Source organism: Eriocheir sinensis, chromosome 14 (genome assembly GCF_024679095.1).
Source record: "Eriocheir sinensis breed Jianghai 21 chromosome 14, ASM2467909v1, whole genome shotgun sequence".
Lineage (NCBI taxonomy): Eukaryota > Metazoa > Arthropoda > Malacostraca > Decapoda > Varunidae > Eriocheir > Eriocheir sinensis.
Window position 1 is genome coordinate 2146728 of NC_066522.1, and position 27591 is coordinate 2174318.

Below are 27591 nucleotides of genomic sequence, written 5' to 3' on the forward strand. Positions count from 1 at the left end.
GCCTTTGGACCGCACCGACACCACCGAGCCTCATTTCCTTGATTAACTGTCAGCGCTGGAAAGCGACACTTCCCGGTCAGACGTGACACATTTCTCCTTTCAGTGACGCTTCCGTATTTTTCACTGTCACTCGCGTGCTATAAAAACCAGCAGCCCCATGACTTTGCACTGTTTTGGTTCCTTCACAAATTCGTCCTCAGTAACGTACCCTGTGAAGGGGTCTAGCCTTGAGACTCAAGGCCACGGCCATTAGTAAACTAAATTAATGAAAGTGAAGGCATTACTATTCTTCTCAAAACATGTTTTTTCTCTCTCCATTAACCACGTTCCTTGCAGTGTCTGAAACATATGTTCCGCAAGACTCAGCCTCACATATTATAATAAAGAAACAAACTTGTTTACTGACGGGAAGGCTGCGGCACCCAAAACTTCTTGACCTTGTTACATATGGGACTCGGTGCTCACCCTGGTGACTCGCCCCCACACTGGCAGCTGCATTATCAATTGCTTTTCGAATCGGTGATGCAACAATACTTTGTGCCGGTGGTGGCTTTATGGACCAGTGAAGGATCTACGTCTTTTCCCACTGCCCAAAATGCTGTCTCTTTACTCTCATTATTCTCGCATCAGCTTTTCAGTATGACTCAGTTCGACCTTGGACTCCAAGCAACGAGAGGGAAGCGTGGATTGAAACAACAAAAAACGACCATAAGTTAGCCATCCCTTTTGAAGTTATTTAAATGTTGCACACAAAAGTAGTGAATAACTGCCGTCCCAACTCCGCCCCTCACTTCTCGATCTAGCCCTCTGCTACTAACAAAGCCCTAAAAAGAGGACTGTGCAAAAATCGGAACGTGACATAACACAATTAGCCCACAGTAACATATGTCCCTCTGGCAAGTAAATAAATGGAAGACAAAATTACTAGATGAAAGCCTCAGCGTGGACCACCAACGCGAAGGTAAAACTAAGATCATTAATTTTTTAGTTCTGTGTTTTAGAATGACAATAGAGACGGACATAAAATTGGAGCAATAGAACATGAAGGATTGCTAGATGGCGAATACTAGCATTTTCGTAAAATTCATGTCGGTAATGAAAAAAAAATGTAACCTACTCATACTGAAGACACTTCGTTGAAATTACGTTGGCTCTTGTTGACAATTAAATTAGTGAATTTCCGGGAGTGACAAGTTAAAAAAAAAAAAAATCGAAAAAGCCACTTCTGTCGTCGGAAACCCTCCATGCACGGTGAAACAAAAAAAGACCAAACTGTAGTACTGACAGATAAAGTGGTAGTGCCTACGCCCACACACCAAGGAGACGTTACATTTTCGATGACAAGATTAAGATAATCATTGGGTGACAAGAATAAACATCGGAGCCACTAGGAAGGCGATCAGCGCTCAAGGGAAGCTCGCCAGAAAGAAGCTGTCAGGCACGATAGAATGGTACATGAAAATAGAGCCGCAGGTGGAGAGGAAGAAGGAACAGGATGCCACAACTGTCTAGACTACTCATTCGGTGAACGAGTACACAATGGTGCCTCGGATGTGTGGAGGTGAACGGAGTTTGCATGATGTGCCCTTTATACTTTTTTTAACACTCAATTCTTTTGATATGAAGATATAATGGACTCATATGACTGACATATTACTGTTGGGAGGCTGAGCAACCCGTTTAACTAGCAACACCATTTTGCGACAAGGAAAGCAACAAAAAGAAAACCATAATTGAAAACTGATAAAAGTGGAAGAAATGGACCACAGCAGCAGCAGCAAAACGCTGGGGGGCGCTTCCAAAATAAAAGACAACACTTCGAACCGGAGAGTAAAATATTGAAGGAAAGAGCACCACCACTCATACATCACCAAAAAAATGGCACGTCTAACAACGGTCTCGTTTAAAATCAGCTCGGGTCTTGGTGCTTCAGCAGACCCAGGCTAAGCAAACACCACACCCCCTCAGAGCCTGGCATCACCCCCTTCCCACACCCAGAGAGAGAGAGAGAGAGAGAGAGAGAGAGAGAGAGAGAGCGTGTGTGTGTGTGTGTGTGTGTGTCAGCCAGCCAGCCAGGTCCCTCCCCCTGAGCCCTCTGAACTCATCTGCAGAGAGAAAAACGAGCGACCTTGAGTTTAATTTTTCATCGGCTGACAAGGGGAAAAAATAAAAGAAAAGCGGAAGGGAGAGAAATGAAATAGAATCTACCAGACAAGAACAGGCATTGTGTGTAGGCCTGTAGGGGAATCTCTCTCTCTCTCTCTCTCTCTCTCTCTCTCTCTCTCTCTCTCTCTCTCTCTCTCTCTCTCTCTCTCTCTCTCTCTCTCTGATGGTCAATGCTGCCTTGAATATTATAGTTTAAGGATGATTTCAATAATAAGAATAAAAAAAAACTAATCCTAGTAATAAAATGAATAATTCCAAGCTCTGCTTTTCAACATTTAATAATTATGCATTGACTCGGCGACGAAATAAACTGATGCTGCCATGCGGAAATTTACAGCCGTCGCGTCTACGCTTCTGTCATGGTTGAAAGCCGTCACGTTGAAACTGTAAAGTAACTTATATCGGCCCAATTATCAGTCCGCAAAGAAAACTGGCCAAGAAACATGAAGTCTCCCTTTTTCTTCAGTCATAAACGTGTAAGTGTCGAGAGAGAGAGAGAGAGAGAGAGAGAGATCACCCACACCTGCTGGGTTCATCTATTTTGTGAGCAGCGCGTTCAGCTGGTCACCTCCTCCTGGCCCTAAAGAATAAAACAAGATTTTGGCATCTCTCTCTCTCTCTCTCTCTCTCTCTCTCTCTCTCTCTCTCTCTCTCTCTCTCTCTCTCCTTTACACCCTTCTATCACACCCCAACCCCTTTTCTCCTCTCTACCCTCTCTCTCTCTCTCTCTCTCTCTCTTCCATCACACCCCAACCCCCTCTCTCTCTCTCTCTCTCTCTCTCTCTCTCTCTCTCTCTCTCTCTCTCTCTCTCTCTCTCTCTTCTACACCCTTCTATCACACCCCAACCCCCTTTTCTCCCTCTACCCCCACCTCTCTCTCTCTCTCTCTCTCTCTCTCTCTCTCTCTCTCTCTCTCTCTCTCTCTCTCTCTCTCTCTCTCTCTCTACACCCTTCTATCGCACCCCAACCCCCCTTCTCTCCCTCTACCCCCACCCCACTCTCTCTCTCTCTCTCTCTCTCTCTCTCTCTCTCTCTCTCTCTCTCTCTCTCTCTCTCTCTCTCTCTCTCTCTGAAGCACGAGACAAGGCTGACTAGCAGGGGGGGTGAGGTAGGGGAAGCTCGGGGCCTGACATAAGAACGGCCCCCTTCTTGGCGCCTTTTTCATACGTTTTATCTTTGGATCCCTGTTCCAAGAAGCACATCACCGTACCCAAGACCCTCGACTCTTCCACGCTTCTCCCGTCGGCGGCGGTGGTGGTAGAGGAGGTTCTGGTGGTGGCAATGGTGGTGGTGGTGGTGGTGGTTGGTGGCGTTGAGAAGGGAGAAAAAACGGGGAGGAGGAAGAAAGGAGATAGAAAAAGACGCAGAGAGCTGAATGATTGGAGGAGCAGGAGGAAACAGAGTAATAAAGGAGGAGGAGACAGCAATGGAGGAGCTGGAGGGAGCGGAGGAGTAGGAATGGAAGAATGGAGGAGGAGGCAGGACAAGAGGAAGAGGAGGAGGAGAAGGAGGAAAGTAGGAAATCATTATGAATGCTCGGTGTGTGTTTTGCATGCAAGGGAAGGATGATAAGCAAAATGCAAAGGAGAGAGAGAGAGAGAGAGAGAGAGAGAGAGAGAGAGAGAGAGAGAGAGAGAGAGAGAGAGAGAGAGAGAGAGAGAGAGAGAGAGAGAGAGAATATATTTTGCCCAGATGCCTGAGAATCAAACTTGTGCAAATAATATGCTTGTCAATACTTGTCGAGACTACCTAGATGACCCAAACAAACAGCTGTCAGCGTCGTTATTTGCTCACCCAAACCCGGCGAGATGTGGGCTGGGCCCATCGCCGGTCTCTACCTGAGGCGTACGCCCCAGCGGTGGTTGCCGCGCCTGGCAAACAGCCATGGCGCGGCGGGGAGGAAGGCAGGTGGCGGGGGAACGGACAGCGAAAACAATATTATTTGTCATCACTCGTCACGCGGTTCCGCCGCCTCGCGCATGCCGGTCTCAAAGATTAATAGCATACAGCCACATTACCGCTCCGGCAACACACACGCACTCTCGCACCCACGCGAGCGCACACACACACACACACACACACACACCGCCGCTCTAAGCGTCCCACCTGCCTCCCTCACCTACACACGGTTTTTCACAGACCGTTCGGTGAAGTGAAACTGGAAACTAGGTCACGAAAAGAAATGAATTTCCATTGCAAAAATAATCCGTCACTAGTTTATTGAGTAGAACTTGTAAACCTTATGGTTAAAGGGGAGAAAACATAATTATCTTCCACGTATCCTCAACGAAATATTTTCACAGGGTGTTTTCGACACCTGCAGCTTCACAGTGTCAATGGCTCTTCCCAACACCATGTGCACGTGTTTCATCGAGCGTGTGCTAACGCTGTTGTTGCAAGGTTCAAAATCAACACAATGCATCTCTCCGTATGGGATGTGACAGGTTGCTTCTCTCCCTCAAGACGATTACAAGGCCACTCTGCTAACCAAGGCGACAACTTTTAGAGCACCACAAGGGCCACCACACACTCTTGCCCGGGAAACCTGAGCAACCAATCTATCAGTCACCTGCCATGGCCTCTTTGTTCTTTATGAGGTATCACCAATCCAAATTTGGTCGAGATTGGCCAAATAAGACGCCTGAGAAATTTTACCTCTGCCTCACCACCTCATTCTGCCAACCGTGGAGACAGATGGGCGCCTCCTTCTTGCATGTGCATCTGTCTGTCTTCCTGCAGCCATGGTGAGATGGCTGCGTCTTACCTATCTTGACAGATCTTCGTGTGATTTAGCTTCATCATTTAACACACTGTGTGCACACTCCTTGATGTTTGCTGCCTGAGCTTCTCGTTTCTCTTTTGTTTGTAAACTCATCAGCTCAGTTCTAAAACAATGAAAGCTTCTTTCATTTATCAGTGCAATGTACCAAGTCATTCCAACTTGGTAGCCAAAACTACGTCACGAGCAATATCTTAATGCTGGGTCTGGGAGGGGGAGCACCTCGCGCCACATAGAAAAAGTTGCTCAATAAATAAATTAGTCCGAGATTTTTACTCCTAGACACGTCTGTTTCTCATGAAGTTTATCTTAAGGCTTTATTAAACACAACAGGGATTGGTGCGCGCGCGCGCGCTACTCTTTACTGAGAGTTGGAGATGGAGGAAAATGAAAATGAGAAGGACAAGGACGAGAGAGAGAGAGAGAGAGAGAGAGAGAGAGAGAGAGAGAGAGAGAGAGAGAGAGAGAGAGAGAGAGAGAGAGAGAGAGAGAGAGAGAGAGAGAGAGAGAGAGATTACCAAGAAAAGCTACTCCGTTGGTACTTAAATATTTTAACAAGAGTCATTTGGCACCAAGTTCTGAGCGACGTTTGGTGAAGGTAGAAGACCCTGAGGAGGTGATGGAGGTAGTGGTGAAGGTATTCAAGGTGGTGGTGGTGGCCATGAACATCTCTCTCTCGACACGCTCATTTATCAACAACAAGTAACTGCACTCCGGGCGGACTGGCGGCTGAATCTAAAATTATGACTTCGGCTCAACGACATCAACACCAACAACAACATAAATATCAACACCTCATGCCTGTCTGTCAATCCGCCGCACACGTAGGCATCATCAGCTAATGCCGGTAAACCTAGACACTACCCACCCGTAAGGTCCCTTCTGGACACGTTCTTAATGATACTGTGTGTTAGACGCGCGTGATGAGGTAGCTGTCTGTAGGTGTTCCCAAGGGGTGACGAGGGAGGAGATGGAGAGAGGACATGAGAGGTGATATATAGAGGATATGAGGGGAGGTGGAGAGAGGATATGAGAGAGAAAAGACATGCATGAAAGAAGGAAGAAGAAGAGGAGCTGCTGCTACCACTGCTGCTCCTGTTATGATACTTATGATAATGATGATGACAATGGAGAAGGAACAAAAGGAAGAACTGACGATGATAATAATGACCCTCCTGGGTGCAGTGGTTGGTGTGCTTAGCTACGAATCCGTGGGTCCAGGTTCGAATCCTAGATCGGACAGTCGGCGTGCAGCTCACCCAGCAGTTCATCCTCCCTTTCGGGCTGGTCGATAAGTGGGTATCTGGGGAAACCTAGGGAAGGTAAACTGTGATAACCGAGATGTCACACTGGTCCTGCATCCCAGGGTAATGGGTTCCACTACACTGTGACCACAGACTCATGGGCTAATGCGACGGAGATGAGCACCGAGGTCACGCAAAGCTATAGCGTATCCCCCTAGCTTTACCTTTACCAGTGATGGTAACGATGATGGTGCTGATAATAATAATGATAATGAAGCTGATGATATGTAAATGACACAGCCACCTAATAACACCAAACAAACACTACATACTTAAAATCACGGGGTCTACTAAGTTCAGTGCAGCTCCCTACACAGAAGCAACTTGAGTCGCCCATTACGACCACTACTCAATTTACTAGAGATTATGTGCTGAATGAATGGGGTAAGACGAAATGATCAAGTAAGCTCATCAGGTTATAGTATATCTATCTATCTATATATGGTATTTTTAAAGAGGAAGAAGGATCAGTGTGTTTGGTGAAACAGGAAAGGGAAAAGGCTGAATATTGTTGTTGTTGTTGTTGCTGCTGTTCTTGTTATTGCTATAAGCGGCGGCGGTGGTGGTAGTGACGGAGACGAGAGGGATAGAGGGAAAGAGAAGATATAGGTAGTGGTGGACGGACGGGCAAACTAGGGAGGGGATGGAAAAGTGGAGGTAAATATAGGTACCACACACACACACACACACACACACACACACACACACACACACACACACATATCCGTAACTGCTCTTCTTCAGCTTCCGGGCACATCGTCGCCTTCCCAGTCATGTGAGGCTCTGAGGAGGCATACCACCGCCACTGCCGCCACCTCCTCCTCTCCCTTCCTCCCCTGGTAGCAGCAGCAGCAGCAGAATCACGCGCCCCCTTCTCCACTGCTGCACGAGCCAGGGACGTGATTTTTGCTCTGAGTCACCACCAGCGCCACGCCTCCTCATTCACGCCCAACCCCTACCCCGCTGCCAGCACCCTATCGCTCCTGCGGCCACGTTCCTACTAAAGCCGCCTTCCTACCCCACTAGTGCCCAGTCCACCTCTTGCCACCGTTTTAACATCGACAGGGTATTCCTTAACCTCTGAACTCCTGGATGCCCTAAACTCAGCAACTCGGCAAACTCCATCCTTTCCCACTCCTCTTCGCTCTTCACCTCCTCAACACTCAGCTCTTCCTCTCACGTGAATATTACACGCATGCAGTGAGTAGTGCATGTTTAGCGTCAAGTTAAGACACAGGTAACAATCTAGTTCTTTCGAAATTCGAGGATGTCCGATTCATATTCTTGCCTTTCCGTAAATGTCAGAAGATATTATGAGAGTATCCGGGGCGCGGGTGCCAGCTCTACTGCCTAAAAATAGCGGCAGCTTAAGAGAGTGAATAAGTTATACAGAACAAGTGATAAGCTTGGTGGCGCGACGGGAAGCTTGTGAATGAGATAATGTGTCGGCCACCACGCACGCTCCTCGTGACACCACAAGGTAAGTCCCGGCTCATGTGCTGGACATGAGGCCACCGAGCGAGTTGTGGACGAGGTGCTGGGGGGCGTGTCCGCAGCGTGGTCGGGCCTCCTCCCACTATTTGGGCCCGGGCGGTGCCAAGTACTGCCAAGTTGCCAACATCTCAGTCGTGCCCGCGTTCATTCTAGTGCCGGACGTCGGCCGCGCTTTTGCTCTCACCGGTCGCGTCCCTTCCCGTCAGTCCCCACTCACTTCATCGCTGCTACTCGGAGCCGCTACTTCAACACGTCAATAACCTCGACAGCCATACCCATCAGGAGTGCCTCGTGGGAGTTTTAAGACCAAACGCCCCGAGTCAGCATCCTGGCGAGTAACTTTGCTTCAGCCTTGTATACAAAATTCAACAAGTGGTCTATCTGGAAGCTCACGCCGGTGTGTTCAAATAATAAAGCAGTGAAATAAGGGAACAGCCAGCCAAGGTCACTGTGAATAAAGGCGCAAGGGAGCGCCGAGCCCTCCTAAGCCCCTACCGCCATCTTTCAGAGGCTTCCTACCGGCGACCAACAAAAGTCAAACAAGCCAATACATATCCGCAAGAGAACAGCTTCGCCCAACATAGGAACACTGCAGTCACGATCGAGGACGTTCAAGGCAGTGAGCGCTCCAAGCCAAGTCTCGTTAGACTTTACTGAGACTAGGAAGAGCCAGGAGCCTTGCCTAAGTTACAAGGTCGTCAAGAGGCGTGAAGCAGTGACTCATGTGGACAGGTTCACGAAGCACACCAGGATGAAGCAGGAACTGGATGACTTCCTTTCCTTTACCTCCGACTCCCCCGACACCCTCGTCAGGGAAGATGTCATGATCGTCTCATCGTCGCAGTGTCTGGTACGTCCCTCCTCCCCTATAACCGCTGTTGCCTAACTTCACGCACATTTTTATAGATCGCCAAGACTCCACCTTCATCGTGACGTCACGACAGTTCACGCAAACATAACTTCCATGGTGTCAACGGACAATTTATTTTCTCATTATCAACACACAACATGCTATTGTGATCACATCGATTCAACTAAAAGTTATTAAACATAATTTTCCAGAAGTCTGATGCAGTCATAAAAATATTAATACACACAGATACACAGGGATATAAGGAGACTACGAGAGGCCAGACGGACTAGTCATGGCAGGTCCTCAGGATAAGCACACACACACACACACACACACACACACACACACACACACACACACACACACACACCTGCTTGGTTGCCATTAGTCACGCTATAAAAAGATAAAAAGTCAGTAGGTTTTGGCAGCTCATGGCTCCGGAAAGAAGCCATGTTTACATACCAACGAAAGAAAGAGACAATCTCGCCCCCGCCGCCCCCTCCCGCCTCTCCGATGACAACCGTTACACAAGACTTTACCCCCACGACCTTCGTGGCTTCATTCCAGCCACCGATACTTAGATTATTATCTGTATTTCTTCCCACCAGTGCGTGCCGAGGAGGCACTCATTACCCCTCATCTGCATGACCACGTCTTAGGCCATCTCGTGCCCTTCCGGCGCCGCGCCTGGCTTTCCCACTTCTTGGTCGCCACTTCCATGGCAACAAGGCCAGACTGCATATCATTACAGCCGCGAGACAGGATGTCCCTCGTATACCTTTGTCAACAACCTACATATTAGTGGCAGCCGCTGGCCCGTGGACCGTAAAGGAGCTTGTTTCGACTCCGCACTTTGCTCACCATCTACATGCACTCCCACACCTACGGTACGAGAGAGCAGAGGCTGGCCGGGCCGCCTGGGCGCCGAGCTGGCACATAAACTACTCTTTATCACCGCTGTCAGCCACACCAGATTGTCAGGATGCTGCCACTCATAATCAGCCTCAGTGTGATACTGCACGTGTGTACTAGGCGGTGGGATGTGTGGCTCACTGGGAACCTGATGACCTGTCATGTATACAGCTAAGATCGATTATCGCTACACATATGCTCCTTGCGTTCAGGCGTCCCCCCCTCCTCGATACCAGCACGTGAAGGCTGAATAGGGAACCACAGGCGTGCGTGACTCCGCTGCTGACCCAACCCGTGGGTGGAGGCAGGTGGAAGATGGGGGCCTGGATGGGGGAAGATAGTGATTGGGCCTCAGCCACTGGATGTACTACACACTGCACCCGCAATCCCTCAATGCTGTCAAAGCCACACCTCCAGCAAGCGCTCTTAGACGAGTTTGATTAATTTGCCACGTGGTTTGGTTGTTCTTTGGGTGTTTTAATTGTTTGGATTGTTGTTATTGACTGGGTGTTGAAAATTAGTAGTTGTCCGTGCCATCTTGTGATGTCATATTAGCCAACCACCTGACCATATTCATGTAAATCATCAGCTGCAGTTTTGGTTGGAGACATCGCACAATTTTTGGATGGGGCGTGTCCCCATCCAAGTAAGAAATTCAGGTAAGAAATCCTCGAGATATATGTTTCCTTATGGAGTGACATGGGAAACACACACACACACACACACACACACACACACACACACACACACACACACACACACACACACACGGCCCGGTAGAGCGTCTGGCTCACAACCAGAAGGACCGGGGTTCGATTCCCCGGCCGGGTGAAGATAAGTTGGGTTTATCTTCTTTCACGTGTAGCCTCTGTTCACCTAGCAGTGAGTAGGTACGCGACGTCAGGCAAGGAGTTGTGACTTCGTTGTCGCGGTGTGTTGTGTGTGAGTGGTCTCAGTCCTACCCAAAGATCGGTACTGCGAGCTCTGTGCTCTTCCGTAGGGGAACGGCTGGCTGTCTCGAGAGAGACCCGCAGCAGACCAAGAAGTGAATTACACACACAAAACTTTACTTCACGAGCCTTTCTTTATATCTAGACCTCCAGCCTTGCACTCTCAAGACTGTCAATATGCGGACACCAAATAATTCATCATATCTTCTTTTTCTCTTTTTTCGTTCACTTCTCGTCCCCCCCCTCCCCCCCTTCCTTTGCACTTTTACATCCTTTTCTAATGCGAGTAGTAATAATCTTCTCAACATTCAGAATGAGCTACTTGAGCAGGCAGCATCTTTTTTCCATATATCTATTCTTCCAATTTTCTCGTCGTCGTCGTAGCAGCCGCCGCTGCCGCCGCCCTCCTCCTCCTCCTCCTCCTTTTGCTGTAGTATGTTTCTCCACTCCTCATCGTGTTTCTCTTCCTTGTTCGTGGCACAAATAAAACGTCCTCAGCCTTGTCTCATAAAATAGCGGACCAGATGGCTTGGGGGGTTTAACCTAAAATATGTAAAAATGTATATATAATTCTGGCCAAAGGGTGTTCCAAAAGAGGATGCTCTCTCCTCCTTCTCCTCCTCCTCCCTCACTCTCGCCACCCTGCTTACCTCACCCCACTCACGCGCCCCTCGCCCCTCGCCCCTCACCCCTGCCAAGCCGACCCTGAAATGAGCAACCCGAGAATGCTACACACAACCTAACGCACTCTTGTTTTTTCGGTGAGCAAATGAACATGGGTCAACACACCTACGAGATGAAGCTAAAGAAACTCAGGTGGTGGGGGAGGGGAGGGGGAGGTGTGTGTGTGTGTGTGTGTGTGTGTGTGTGTGTGTGTGTCAGAGTAAGAGTGCCAGCCATGGGAGCAAAAGGAGTAAGAGTAGCAGCAGGGAGACCAGGAGGAATAAGAGTAACAGCAATGAGAGCAAAAGTAATAGTAGCAATAGTAAGAGTAGTAGCAGGAAGAGCAAGGAGTGAGAGTAGCAGCAGGAAGAGCAAGAGGAGTAAGAGTAGCAGCAGGGAGAGCAAGAAGAGTAAGAGTGGCAGCAGGTAGACCAGGGAAGAGTGAGAGTAGCAGCAGTAGGAGAGTAGGGGAAACAACTGTTTACATGTCACTGCCTCACGTTTGGAGGCTTCCCCCGGCAGGTGTGCTTCGCTATTCCCACCACCGCCACCGCCACCACTACCAGCAAGCGGTCTGAGAATAGCCCTGTAGCTGAGCGAGGGAGGGAGGCAGACAGGCAAGGGAGGAAGAACCGACAATTAAGCAGTATCTAGTATTCATTCATTTCTAATATTAATGTATAATCATCATACCGACCTTTCATCCTCTCATATGTGTAAAAAAAGCTTGCAGTCCTGCTAGCATCCACCGGCCTAGTACAAGTTAACTTTGAGACTTTAACTTACGTTACTTTTGTCAGTCTTCTCCATCCATCTATCTATCTATATACTTATTGTTCTATACCCATATATTTATTTTCCTTCTATCTATGGCTATAAATTCTTCCTTCTCACGTCTCTTCCAACTGACACCCCATTTACCTCCCTTTCATCTCGCCGGCGTAGCTGAGCCTGGGCCACGCTAGAAAATTTCCTCGTCTCGCCGCTAGCAATTGACAGATCGAGGCCGTCGCTGCCCCAGGAGCCGTCCTTCGCGATATATTCCAAAACGAGGCTCTCAGGAATGACCGCCATGACATCTTGTTGCGTGGTTAGCAGCGATGTATGTCCTGTGAGACCTTGTTACGTGGCGAGGAGGTGAGAAGAGGAGGAGGAGAAGGGGAAGAAGCATCAGGCGGTGGTAAAGCGAGGATAGGATTAAATGGTTGATTTTTTTTTTTTTCCAGTCTATATCTTACGGTGACATACCCACCCTTTTCTTTCCTCTCATCTCCTACCCTAGCTCCTTCAGTGCCACTTTGGACTTTTTTCAAGCCTTCTAAAAGAAGCTTCAGCAGCAGCAGCAACAGCCTTGCTAGCAGCGGCTTCGTGAATAGCCACCTCTGCAACTTTTACCATTATTTTGGCTGGGAAACCTTTCATGAGCCACGGTTTTCAGCGAGAAACTAATAATTTACGTGCTAATATAAAGGGGTCTCTTTAAGATGTGCGTCTTCATCAGGAAATTGTCTCAGCATAAAAATATTAATTTCTATTCAGCTAAATTTCCTTTTTTTTCTAAACATGATTCTTATTCGAACAGCATAATTCAGTAGCATTGGAACTCAAAGTGCCGCAACGGCTTGCAACATCACAAGGGTTTTGGCTTCGATCTCTACACATTTAGAGGCCTTCGGTACTGTGACTCAGTGTGTACAATTCGACCACAACGCCTCCCATATACTTTTTCAAACCTTCTACTCCCACCCTTTCTTTCCTTTCACCGTGCCCTGAAAAGAATGAGTGACGAGATGATAACGGTAAAATACGATTCTTGCGGGGAAACAAAGAGAGAACATCGGGTTGGGGGCGTGCAGTCAGGGCGGGAGGCCTTAGAGTCCGCGACTGCCAACAACCGTCTTACGTAACACTTATTTTGCTCTCTATCGCGATTCCACATTCCGAGGCGACACACGGATCTCTCTCTCTCTCTCTCTCTCTCTCTCTCTCTCTCTCTCTCTCTCTCTCTCTCTCTCTCTCTCTCTCTTGTCGTTTCCTTTTCTTGCGCTGCTTGACAACATGCAGAGTAGGATGAGTTTTACTCTCAAATCGGAAGATACATGAAACAATAGTCCCAACTAAAACTTACTTTCTCACTTTCAACTAAAAAATGTGACAGCATAAGTGGCCTTGCCTGGCACTTTGTTTATCCATATGAGACATTGAGCCTTTGTGTCAGCACGGTTGGCTTTTTACTTTTCTCTTACGTAAGTAATAAAATCGCTACTATTGCGGGTGTAAAGGCGTTTGATGAGAGTAATGCCGCGAGTATCAGGGTCATCACACACCAGAGGGCTCCTATAGAAGACTGATTGAAAGCGTTGGTATAGTTGTGGGATCTCGAGAGCTATTCACACCTCCCCATCAGTGGCCCTGAAGCGCGAGGCAAGGCCGATGCATATTTGGTCCCCATTTGCACCATTAAGTAGTACATGGGTGGAGAAGAGGCGGGGGGATATGAGAGTCCGTGGAACAAGGCCAACTCGAGCAGCAATGAGCGTGTTGCTGTGGGATGCTGCACTAGATCAGGTACTAAAGCACTAAAAGGTATTTTATTTTTGGATGGGTCTTCTGCATTCATACCATGGTCCTTTCACCTCCAATTAAATGATCTTACCGAACTTCGCAACACAAGAGCCAGCAAGCTGTAGTTATGCTGTCAGCTCCTACAAATCTGAATATGTCTCCGTCCTCTCTGCAACTGAACCCATTATACGATACAATTCACAGATATATACTCTCCGTTATTTAGTAATTACAGTAGTTTTGGTGTATATTATTTTTTGATGAGGTTGACCTAACCGTCCTAACGCATGTGTCTAAACCAAAAGGTCAATGTATACCTTCTAGTTTTTCTGTCACGAGCTTTTATCATGATGGCTCCGAGGAAACCTTCGCTCGCTGACTCACCACACATGAGAGAAACACCTCCCAAAACATTTCATCACCATATGCACCCCTGTCACCAACGCGTCGCCACTCCGGGACACTTGAAAGAGTACCCCTGTACCTGCTCTTAATCATCTGATAACAAAGCGGTCAATTAGAGCAAAAAAATATAACCATCGGTGGAGTGCTGATGAGAAGTTGCACATTGTTATTGTGCTTATAATTATTATGATAATATTTTATTATTGTTATTATTATTATTATCATTATTCTATAGTAGAGCTTATAATAGTGCACGTAAGCGGGACCCCACGAACGAAGCATAGTACCTGCTTAGCGCAACTACGGTAGGTAAATACACACGCACACATAGCGTGCTCACGTGTGTGTGTGTGTGTGTGTGTGTTTGAAAGAAAGGAAAAAACGAGCACATGTGTACACGCGCGCGCAAACATACACGTGCGCGACATTCACCATGGTCTGAGCGCTCGCGATCGCTGGTCAGTACACTCTTCGTAAGAGCTCGGAGCTGCATCATGACGGATCTTTGGGTACGGCTGAAACCTCATCTCACACCCACACCAAGGCTTTCTCGAGAAGGCCATGCACACACACTACCCACTTCCGGAGGTGGGACTCAGCCCCGACTAACACCTGATATCCATTCACTGCTGGGTGGCCAGAGGCACAGACGAAAGGAGACCTCTTCCGTCTCCATTCCTCCCGGGAATATAACCCGGGACCTCTGGTTTGTGAGCCGCACTATAAAAAAATAAAAATAAAAACGTGTATTTTGTTCACCACGGCTTAATCACGTGCTGGACTCATACTCGCTAATACCTGCCCAGAGAAACTTTTGGAGCTCGTTCAGCGATTCATGGGCACCACTGCTGTTATATACCTCACGTGTGTGTGTGTGTGTGGGGGGGGGGGGGGGGGGGGGGGTTATGTCGGTCAGTTTTTTTTTTTTTTTTTTTTTTCATGTTGCCAGAATATACCTAATATAGTACCGACCCTCACAAGAGATCTTTTCCTTGCAGCTGGACTACAGTGAGTGTGGAGACGAGGCTCAACCTTCACCTAAACACATGAAGCTCTTCACAGACTCCCCGCCCAGTCCTGACCGACAGTTCTGCTCCTCTACAACCTCCATGACCAGCGACTCCACCCATACGCCTTCCGAGGTAAGAGACCACAACACTATCCTGACGCATAAAGTATATGACATGTTACACACGAGTAGATCCTGAACGGCGCCAAGCTCACACCCACGTAGGGGCCTCGGTGACGGTAGCGATCCGGCCTCTTCAATACTCATAAAAAGGGTACAAAATCACCACCTTATCGCTATACGGTTTTGAATTAGGGATAATTTAGTTTTAGTGTTAAATGTAAAATCATCCCTTCAACTCTTCAATATGCTGAATTTTAATTTATCTTAAATTTGAAATGTCAAAATTTTGCCAATGAATTTCACTCTTAAGAAGGAAAAGGAAGAATACTTCATGTCTAAATTCAAAAGTTAAATTACCAAGAACAAAAATGATGCGCAAAGTCATCTCACATGTCAGGATTGAGAAGAGAAGTAATATGTATTAACACACACACACACACACACACACACACACTATATATATATATATATATATATATATATATATATATATATATATATATATATATATATATATATATATATATATATATATATATATATATATATATATATATATAACAGCATTGTTTTGTATACATGGTATCTTCTGTCACTCACATCATTAAATCTACCCAATCTTAAGTATTGTAACTGCATTCATTATGTGGCCATTAAAACTACTTCATTAGCTGACTGCCACCTGGTTCACATCAATATTTCTCATAAATCTCCCTTAGCCACCAGTTCTGATAAACACATTTAAGTAAAAGCACACATTACCTATACTAATGTCAAATGAAATGTGTATAGTATGTTAACAAATCAGGTAGGATACATGACTTCAGTCCCCTGGATGACATGAACTTCTTTTCCCTACAGAGTTTACGAGAAGATGATGGTCCCAAGCGGTCATGTTTGGTATGTGGAGACATTGCTTCAGGATTTCATTATGGAGTAGCATCTTGTGAAGCCTGCAAAGCCTTCTTTAAACGAACCATCCAGGTAAGCTAAGCTGTATATCCCGAGGTCCCCAGGTTGCATAAAACTTATCACAAAGTTTAAAGCAGAAAAGTGCACGACCCAAGTCAATCTATCATGCATTTATTTTGGGCTTTCAGGGTAACATCGAATACACATGTCCTGCAGCCAATGATTGTGAAATAAACAAGAGAAGAAGGAAAGCATGTCAAGCCTGCCGCTTCCACAAGTGTCTTCATGTTGGCATGCTCAAGGAGGGAGTGAGGTATGTACTTACTAAGACGTTCCTTTAGTTTCACACAAAATATAATACATTTAATAATTTTATGTAGCAAATTATCTTTTCTTGGGAGATGAAAAGAACACCAAGAAAACATCATTTAAATATATGGGCACATCAGAATTGCTTATATTTTTCATATCAAGCAAATTTTTCAAACATCACATGCATTACTAACTTCATGTGAGAAAATTCCTATTATTAACTAATACTTTAAAACTACTGAGACTAGTAACTCCCCGGTCACAGGAACATGCAAATTTTTTTCTTTATACAAACCTTAAAGATCAACTTAAGAGACAACACAGGATTTTGGTTGGAAGGGACTTCATATATATTTTATTTGCAAACATTACTTTTACTCCATGATTAATAGTGGAAATAGGCACATAAGGGAGCAAGTGAATATTATTCATTCTTTTTAAGCAGGTATTGTGATTTAAGTGGATAAAAAGACAAGAATTATTATGGAAAGATTAGAAACCTGTGATCAAGGAAAATAAGAAGTTTTGGGAATGTTTGAAAAGATTTACTGTGACAACAATTTTTTTATGTGCAAGGAGAAACTACATGGTCCATCTTATTAATACTAAATTTAAGCATGACTAAATCTTCATAATTTTTTGTGTTTTTGATTGCAGTTTTGTTCTTACCTATAGGTTAGACCGAGTTCGAGGTGGGCGACAGAAGTACAGGAGAACCACAGAGTCCCCATTTTCTTTGCATCAAATGCCTGTAAAAAAAGTTTCTTTAGAAGGTGTGTGTGTGTATAACTTAGTTATCTTGTAGTCTTAAATTTATAGAAATAGGATTAATAAATTTGTCTACTTTCATGAAATTCATGTGAAATTGCACACTATCTTCCAATTTCTATTTACTAAATTCATATATATATATATATATATCTATATATATATATATATATATATATATATATATATATATATCTAGATATATATATATATATATATATATATATATTTATATATTTATATATATATATATATAAGCTAGTAGTAGCCTTTGTACTATTTTTTTTTTTAATGAAATTTATGTATTTCAGATAATAAGCTCCTGAAGTCCCTTATATCATGCGAACCAGACTCTCTGTACGCTCTAACAGACGTCACTGTGTCCGATGCAGATTTTCACACTATATCAACACTTGCTGACCTCTACGACAGGGAGCTTGTGTCCACCATAGGATGGGCAAAGCAAATTCCAGGTAATACTTGGCAACTATTGATGTGTGTTTGAAACAAAAAATCATTGATTAGATACAAGTTTGGCAACAGCTCTTTAGCAAAGAGCATAAAAGCTATAAAAAAAAAAATCCAGTGGAAGAAAATCAGAGCTTACAACAGACAAAACATATCCCTCTCCTAATCTCACAGGCCTAAAGCAGTCTGGCTGCTAATTGTAATTCATAAATTTACCCTGGATAAAAATAAAAAAAACATACTGTAAACCCTTGCTGCCAGACTGGGCATAATAAAAGAGGAATTTGTCTGTATCAAGCATTCAGGCTGCCGTAAAATTCTGACCTTTGCATACAACTTTAAATAAAATGTACTAAACTTAATATAATCTTAATGCTTTTGATTGCAGGGTTCACCGAACTAGCACTGAATGACCAGATGCGACTGTTACAAAGCACATGGGGAGAGATCCTGACACTGGGCTTGGCCTATCGCTCCATGCCTGCCCATGCCCACACACTTCAATTTGCGCCTGACTTCAGCTTAGATGAGAAGCAAGCAAGAGAATGCAATGCAACCGAACTCTTCACTCAAGTAAGTAATCTGTCACACACTTTGTTATGTGCACTTTGAAATTTTCAATACCGATTCACAGTATAATATGTAGTGCATCATTAGCATTACTGTACTACAAATTAATTGCCATTTTGCTAGAAGGATTAGAAGTTACAGCCTTGAAGACAAAAAAGCAAGTGAACTCGGGGAAAGACTTTCCAGTAAAATATGGATGTCATCATCACCAAAGACACACACATACACAAATTATTCGCATATTACAGTATTGTCTAATTTCCATTCTTTCTAGTACTGTGTTTAATTACACTTTTTTTCTTGTCTTACTAAATTATGTTACTGTAGAAAACAGAACAGCTGGAAAATTAAATTTTTAAGACTGACTCAAACTTCTGTAGCATAGAAACATGGTAGCCTACACTGCTTGTACCACCAGGTGATGGAGTCATCTCTTTTCAATGTCGGTAAAAAAGTCTAAAGCCAACTCATTTTTGTTTTGGTACCAGGTGCTAGGAGTTGTTGAGCGGCTAGAGCAGTGCGGCATCAACAGGGAGGAGTTTCTGCTTCTAAAGGCCCTTGTGCTGACCAACTCAGATGTACGTCTTCAGGACAACCAGGCCCTCCATCGGTTAAGACAAAACATTTTACAGTCCTTGCATGATGCTGTCGCAACAATCAGGTATGGTTGCTTCATCCTGCTACTTTCTGTTTCTTTACTTAAATTAATCCAAAAGATTACATACCACAACCAAATGTACTCATCTTTATTTACCTACACCATAATATATAAAGGGAAAATTTGTAAATATTTGATGTCCTTGTGATCAGACATCAGAAGCAATGGCATTGTTGTTGTTGTTTTACAAATAGTAAAAGGCAATTAGTAGGTAAGGGCAAAGAGTAAAAGAGAAAGGTCATGTGAATATTAAGACATGGGCTCTGAGCAAAAATATTTAAGAAATGTCCAGTCTTCAACTAGCTCCTTCTACAACATTGGAACTTAGTTCCTTTTACTCACTTCTGAGAACTTGTAATAGAATACATTCATTCTCCTGCTTTAGTCACCAACTCTTTTCCATTGTACACTTGCACCTCCTCCATATATTCTTGTACATCACTTTTTTTTTACTTTCATCAGTCACTCAGTGCATAACTAACATATGTTTCATTAGTACATGCACATCAAACTTGATTTCCTTTGAGAAAGCTGATCAGATAATGACTATAACCATAGTATCTATAATGTAAGTAAATTAAAGAGATGACCTAATTTATATGATTCAAACAAAAGCTGTAGCAATCTAATACACTCCTGCAAGCTATAATTTATATAACAAGTTAGTAGAATACATTTATCAGTAACAATTTGTTAACTCATAAACTGTAATCAACAACAATCCATTTCTGACAGTGGAAGGACAACAGTAATGGTAACAGAACTATTTTGAAAAGTGTTAGAAAAGCAAGTTCCTGTTTTTCATTTTTCAGTGCAGAAACTCAGTTCATTATAGTTACCTCTGACATAATGCAATGGACCATAAACAGTTGTCTCTGATCCCATGTCTCTGGGATGAAAACTAAAAGCTCATAACTCTTCATGGAAAATCTAAGGTGTTAATGCATACTTTTGCAGTATAAATGCATAATGCTGTGGCAGAAATTATTTTTTGATATTTGTTTTTTTGCACAGTAACCTTTATCTTCCCTTACTGGCAATGGCACTGTACAATAAACTTCAAATTATTCATACATTGAAAATCTTTAATTAATGTCCACACTTATTGTATTCTGCTCAGCAATATTGTTATCAAATATTATTTATTCTGGCCTCCAGAAGGCAGAGTGTAATGTAAAGTTATATTATTATTATTATTATTATTATTATTATTATTATTATTATTATTATTATTATTATTATTATTATTATTACTATTATTATTATATTTATTGTTATCATTATTAAATAAAATGCAATAGATAAAGTCAAAAGAGTACAATACAAATTCTACTGGTTACAAAGTTTGTAACCTTGACACTCGAAGATACAGATAAATGAATCCAGCAATAAAAATTTTGTTTGAGAAAAATTAAGTGACATGCAGACATATTCCTAAGACATGAATGATTAGAAAATGTTTCTGTAATTCATTGTGTTAGTAGGCAAGCAAAGGGGATGCATTGCCTATAATAATTAAAATATCAAAATGATTGTAAGACCTTTTTGACTCCCTGCCTTTGTTGTGTACAAAATCATAGACTCTGATGATGGAAAACATCATAACCCCCAAAACTAACTATTGCCAAATATTGCAGGCTACGGGATGCAGTTGTACAGATGCAGTCACTATTACTGTGTTTGCCATCGTTGAGAGCAGCTGATGCAGCACTGAGAAGATACTGGCTCTCTGTGCGTCACCAAGGTAGTGTGCCCATGAATAAGCTCTTTGTGGAAATGTTAGAGTCACATATGCGGTGAACTAAAATAAACTTTTCTTCATGGATAAAATGGAGAAGAACATATAACATTAACTGATCATACTGTGACAGGAATGTATATGAGCTGGTGAAGGACATAAACTGAAAAAGAAAGGAACATATAAAACATGCAGGTGGTTGGTGTGATGGTCCAAAAGTGACCTAAAAGGCTTTCTTGGTTTTATGTCTTCCAAGAGTTAAGTTGAAGTACAAGTTATGCATGACAAGTTAAAGGCTTTACCCCTTTGATGATATGACCAAAGGTGGTCATATAAGAGAGGCTATTACTCCGGCAAGTGCCCGTTTGAGAGCCTACAGGCCGGAAAGTTGTCCACAGAAATCAAGAGGAAAGCAACTATACATAATATATTTCCAGTTTAAGAATAAAATTTTGATAAAGGAAACCTGCCATGTTGCCATACACTCAGGTATTGTTGGCACTTACGTTCAGCCCCAAGAAAGAACACGTCTTAGGGTCTCTGCAAGATTCCTTTCCATGTTTGAGCCGGTGTATATAACTGTTAATGGATGTACTCCCACCGAGATAAACAAATGGTGATTTTGCCACCATTAACAAATAAAAAAAATGGCCAGATTTTTTTTTTAGTTAATGACACTACACAACAAGATATTAAAATTGGTATTATAATTTGATAGGAAATATCCTAGGCTCATGTTTGCTGATCTCGCCTCACTTGTTGGCAGTTGACTCAGGACAAGTACCACTCCAGTTGCGTGTTTCAAAAACTCAAAGTCGCTGCTAGAAACCTATGTTGATAAAATGTACATATTATTCTTTGTATCTCAAGGCATAGGCCTGTGTAACAGTACAACTGCTTATGTAAGAGAAATCAACAAAAAATGTGTGTTGTCTATTTCTAATAAATGTGAAAGTTGTGATGTTTCTATGCGTTATCAGTAACTCTGTAGTCACCAGAGCACATATTTATAACCTTCCTTAAGGTGGAAGTTCATGCAAGGGTGACCATGGTGTTATATCTCTAGGCTATGAGGTGCTAGTGTTTCATGGTGTAATGTCTATTTTTTGCCCAGGAAGTAGCCAGTTGTTAAAATGTCAAAGTATGATGTTACTCTTTGACAAGTGTCATATGTAACAAGTAATTTTATCTTGTGTGAAGTCTTTTAGGCTTATGCACTGACAAACAAAACTGGTTAATAGATATATAGTAAGACACTTTAAATGAGTATTATATTTTTATTGCTTCCTCAGAAATTAATACCTAGTCTTTAGGACTTTACCGTTACCCTATTATTTTCATTCATCTTTTAGCATGTTATATATCCCCAGCAACTTCACATCAACAGTCTTAAAAGCATTAATTCATGAATAGTGACTATATGTTTTAATTATTTGCTGTATGGGTTTATGCACTTTGAAAATTCTGTCTATGTTTACTTAATGCTGTGGTTCTCAGTCTCTAAAGCCATATGTCAAATAAACTAAAACAATTTTGCTTAAATATTTGTTGTTGTATCTCAAATCTTGGTCTCCAATGAGCATAGATCAGAAAGCTTTATTGCCCCCGAATTTGGCTTATTTTTACTACTCATCCTACATATGACATTCATGATAAGTCCAGTATATCTTGAGCACCCTCACATCATGTCAACAGTCACAAGTCTTAATAAAAATACCACCACAAAATTCAGCTCAAGGCCATGCATATCACATTCTCTTGAAACAGTTGAAAATGGGAAGCTCATTCTCATAAATTCAGCAGTTTTGTAAAAGTTTTAAGCTGATGTTTCATAAAATGGTAATTTTGGCATCAGCTGCAAATTCTCTGCTTGTTCAAGGTGATTAGAGAATCACATGTTTCCCATTACTTTCAAAGAGTTTTTACTACAATTAACATAACTTTTATGGCACACATTTCATTCACTGAATTGCTTTTCTCCCTTTTTAATTAATTAATCATGAAATATAAAAAGATAGCCAGCTTACACTTGATGCTCTTATAAACAACTAACATTTGATTTAATTACATCTTGGCAATATAATGAATCACTTATTTGGTGTTAATTATGGATAGGTGACCATTAGTCCTACTTTTTCATTTTATAAAGAAGCTATAGTGTACTTTTGTTATAAACAGTATTATGCTTAACTAAATTCAACAACACAAATACATATCATGTCATTTCAACGTATTTTAAAGAATAATTTTACTATTGACAGTAAACCTGGTAATGCTGTTTTCTTATTTTAGAAGTTAGTGTTGTCCTACATTACTCCTACACAGTATAATAAAATAGCTCACTAAATTAAAATCCCAGCAGTCTATTCACAATGCCTAGATATATACTAATTTTCCTTACTTTGTTTTCATTATAAATTTGACAGTGATAAAAAAAGTTAATTTGTTAAAGTCATTGCTTTGTATTTTTTTCTACATAAAGGACAGTTGCAATGGCACCAATCTTTACTTGTAATTGGCAATCATAAAGGCTGATAAAGCAATACATGAATTGCCTCTCTCATCTCTCAAATTTTCACAGCAAGATAGGTAATATACCCCTAAAATCACATGGATATATTGTGTTGTTTTCAATTGAAAACACACAACTTCTAAAGCCAGGAAATTTGTCATCAGTATGTTATATTCATCAATATCACTTTTTGGACACTCAAAATACTTAACTGCTTAGTTTCCTTCACATCTTTCTAGACTTCAATAAAATGCTTAACTGCTTGATTTCCCTCACATCTTTCTATACTGAGGAAGGCTAAAGTAGATATGGTAGCAGGATATTAATTCATTTTTATACTTCTGGTATCAGTTTCTATATTATTTGCTTTCACATATTTAAAGCCTTAAAGCACTTTCTAATCTAGCTTACTTTTTCTGTATGATAACCTGCAAATCTCAAACTAAATTACCCACCCTTATATCATCTAAGTTCATCTCATCATTGACTTAGAACTCTGGACTGATACATATGTACATTCATATATGAATTTCCATTCTCTTCTCACCTGCTCAATGGTCACCAACTAAACTGCCATGTGAGTGACATGTCAGCTACACGTGCACCATGATAATGCCTTAAATGTGACCTACTAATTAAATCTGTTCTGGCAAGAGAGAGAGAGAGAGAGAGAGATCCATCTGATTTTCATGATCCACCTTACATACTGTTGTTGGTGCCAGTTTAGCTACTATAGTATTTTGAGCATATGGATGTATATGTGTATGTAGAGAAAACAATATGCATAGGGTTTCAGACATCTATAAATAAACTAATTATATACAAAAACACAAATTTTGGGGTTGCTAAAACATTAGGTGTGCATACTAAGACTCTTATAAAAACAAAGTTGACAAATAATGGCAAAAAATCTCAGGCAGTCAGTCAGCCCAAATATGCATAGTTGATCTTGATGAAAGTAACATCGACAATACCTCTTACCAACATTGCAATAGCAAATGCTTCTCTACCCTTACTAATAAAGCTGCCTAAGGTACATCTATTCACCCAAACAGCAAACTATTAATCTTCAAGTATTGTCATACTTAGATGGGCAAAGTTCTCAACAGAAAGGATCCTGGATTACTGCCTTTGCTGCACTGCCACTTGCTATATTCATTAATCTTGGCTCATTACCAAAAAGCAACTGCTCACTACTGCTTCCAAAATATTATTCCCAAGAGAATTGATGAGGGCTCCAGCCTTGTATTCCCATAATGTAACACTTATCTGCACTACTTCTACATACCAATGTGCCTATATTTATTCAAGTTAGCAGAAACTTTTCATTCAAGTTTTTCACAAATTTATGCATCAAGATAACCACAAATTCATGAATCCAACCTAAAGCACAGACCAGTTGAATAAGCATGCCAGTTATGTGTGCGAGAAAGCAAACAGGTAGAAAAGTCTCTTTACATATGTAACTGCAAGCTAAAGGTGCAGCAGAATAAGAAGTATCGAATATAAGTTATAAAAAAATAAACATGATTTACTGCACTGATGGTTACACCAATGTTTTATTTTAATACAAGAAAACTATTTTGATACTGTTCAGCAGGGTAGAATAACTTGCCTTTTTACAATCTTAATCATCAAGACATCACACTCATCAAATGTAGGGTCCGAGAGGCACAAGACATTCATGATTGTTACCTGCACATCATACTCTTATCACAAGAACAGTCACTGCTTCATGTACTGTTTTGTTCAGAAAACATACCAGACTCACATATTTGCACCACAGTGCAATAGCTGAAGTATTCACATGGCTGTTTAGAGAACCATAATCAAAGTGATGTATTATTCATGCACAATTTAAAAAAGTGTGAATGAAACATGCTTGAATTATTTTCAGTAGATATCAACTGTAGAATTTCTACAGCTTCAACCATCAAAACCACTTGTTTTGTTAGTGCATAACCTACCAAAGAAATATAAGATGGCTGAAAAGTTCATATCTGCCTCTAGAAAAAAAAAACTTCCTAATTAGGTCCCATTATCCAGTGAGATGCTTCCTGCAGACTTTAGGTTAGCCAACACCTAGGAGCTTTTGCTCATCCTTGCTTATTTAATAGTTTCTAGTTCAGTGTAATGCCACCAACTGCAATGGTAACTGTAGTGTCCTAGATGAAGTAAAAAAAATATATATAAAATTTTGTAACCAACAACTTGAACAGCAGTGCAACATTTGCAACCCATTGTTAACAGAAAATCTGCAGGCAGAATATGAGGTTTATAGCCATCATTTTCTCTCCTTGATAAAGGGAAGGAAGAGGTGGGATTTTAAAATATGATTGTGATACATAGTGCTATATTCACTACTCTGTGCAATAATCTTTAAAATTGAATTACATGTATGACATAAGGAAAACAATATGATTCACTTTTAACTACTTATTGGGCATTATTGTCATCACTGATACACACACACACACACACACACACACACACACACATTAGTAAATTTTATCATGTATGGTATTGTACTCCTTGTGTCACGTTGTTACATATGAAAATTGTTAAGTATTAGTTCATACCAGTTAAATGGAATGTTTTATTTTTTGGTTATAGACTGTTGTAAAACCATACAGTTTTATGAAATAATAAAATTGTTTATTGTAAACCAATTAGGCCCTGTAAACCATGTAATGGACTGGGCGCATGCAAGGTGAGCTATTTGGGGTGCTACCCTTGAAGCTCAGCTATCCATTCTACACCTTCTCATGTGTGTTGTTCAATGTTGCAAATATTAACATCAAGAGCTGCCATGCCTGGCACATGCATGTAGGTCTTGAGAGTTTAATTACTTGTCGAGTATTTACACAGCTACACTGATTGTAATTCCGTCCGATGGAGGTTTAGGCCCCAGAATGCCCAGGCTCCTGTACAATGATGGCACCACCTTAACATGTCAGCCACTGCCTAAAAGAAGTTTGCTGTGTCACACAAGTACCCCTTGGATCTTTTTTTTTTCTTCTTTTATGCCTGAATTATTTATTTTGTAACTCATAACCAAGGATATGAAACCTGGAAGATAACTGAAATTTTATCATCATCATCTATATGCCTATAAAAGTGGAAAGTAGATGTTAGACACATGAATCATATATTTCATCAATTATCAGAATTAAGCATTTCATAGTATCCTATCAGTTTGTTGAATTATAGCTCTGTATGTATTAGAGTCAAATGTAAAAATCTATCAAATTATCAAATGATGTGCTACAGTTGTATGAAAAAGCCCCAAACAATCCAGCATATATTCCTGAATGGCATGGACAAGAAGAAAATCACTTAAATTGCAGGCATGATGCTATATACCAAAGGTACTTAAAAGTGTAGACCTTTACTGATATGTTAAGAATAAAGGTGAGCAGGAATACTTTGAAATGTTAGAGATCAGTTGTCAAAAATAAAATGTAGTGTAAAGTATTCCAGTGAAAGGGACAGGATAGTCTTGCTCATCATTTTGGGTGTATTCATTGCAGGTATAGCCCGGGCATGCATGGCTGCCACTGTACATATTGTAATTTGTATTGGGCACAACCCAAAACATCTAGATATGTCATTGTTAAATTTGTTGTTCTCAGTGTACATGGATAATGATAGGATATGATAATTTAATCCATACTGAAACCACGCAATGGATGCATATCACCATGCTTCATTTGTGTTGTTGAACCCTCAGCACATGTCTGAGAATAAGCTATATTTTTTTATACAGTTTTCTACCTAAATCTACCTAATGAAGGATAACTATTTTGGAATTTCAACATTATATCATCAAAAATGTTAAATGAAATGTTCTCTATGGTAAAAATATTAAAGTATCACTTTCACAACTCATTTCAATATCAACCACAAGTTTTCTTTACGACAAAGTGCAATGAATTCCCAATTCATCATATATATATATATATATATATATATATATATATATATATATATATATATATATATATATATATATATATATATATATATATATATATAGTGTGAAGGCAATAAAACAGTGCACAACTTGCAAACAAGAATACATTTTTAATTACCTACCGACATCACAAATACATAGGATAATCATAACAAAATAATATAAAAAAGGCTGAAAGGTTCTTAACAGGATGGGCTATAAGAATTAATAAGTAAAAATAAATTATAGAAATGAATATATATATATATATATATATATATATATATATATATATATATATATATATATATATATATATATATATATATATATATATATATATATATATAACAAAGTAGCATCAACGTGCCAAACTCAACACTAAATTTACTGAATGATGATGTTACTGCTCTGCCACTATAATTTATGCCATCTAGAAAACTAAGAACTTAACCTTGAATTGGGAGTATTTTGTAGT

At 41.4% G+C, this 27591-nt stretch overlaps 1 protein-coding gene across 6 annotated transcripts in view; it reads left to right on the top strand.

The window, feature by feature from the left end:
- LOC126998329 (steroid hormone receptor ERR2-like) overlaps window positions 1-25625 on the top strand; it is a 107116-nt gene extending 81491 nt beyond the window's left edge. For 5 of the 6 annotated variants that reach the window (XM_050859816.1, XM_050859817.1, XM_050859819.1 and 2 more), the window contains 8 exons: window positions 15090-15233; window positions 16085-16207; window positions 16324-16448; window positions 17123-17220; window positions 17527-17688; window positions 18072-18256; window positions 18742-18914; window positions 20549-25625. In XM_050859816.1, coding sequence (XP_050715773.1) covers window positions 15090-15233; window positions 16085-16207; window positions 16324-16448; window positions 17123-17220; window positions 17527-17688; window positions 18072-18256; window positions 18742-18914; window positions 20549-20711 — 1173 coding nt within the window. In that variant the 3' untranslated portion in view covers window positions 20712-25625. Of the gene's footprint in view, window positions 1-7591; window positions 8594-15089; window positions 15234-16084; window positions 16208-16323; window positions 16449-17122; window positions 17221-17526; window positions 17689-18071; window positions 18257-18741; window positions 18915-20548 lie in introns of those variants that run through there. The other variant, XM_050859821.1, reaches the window with a different exon arrangement.
- Window positions 25626-27591: the final 1966 nt, after the last annotated feature.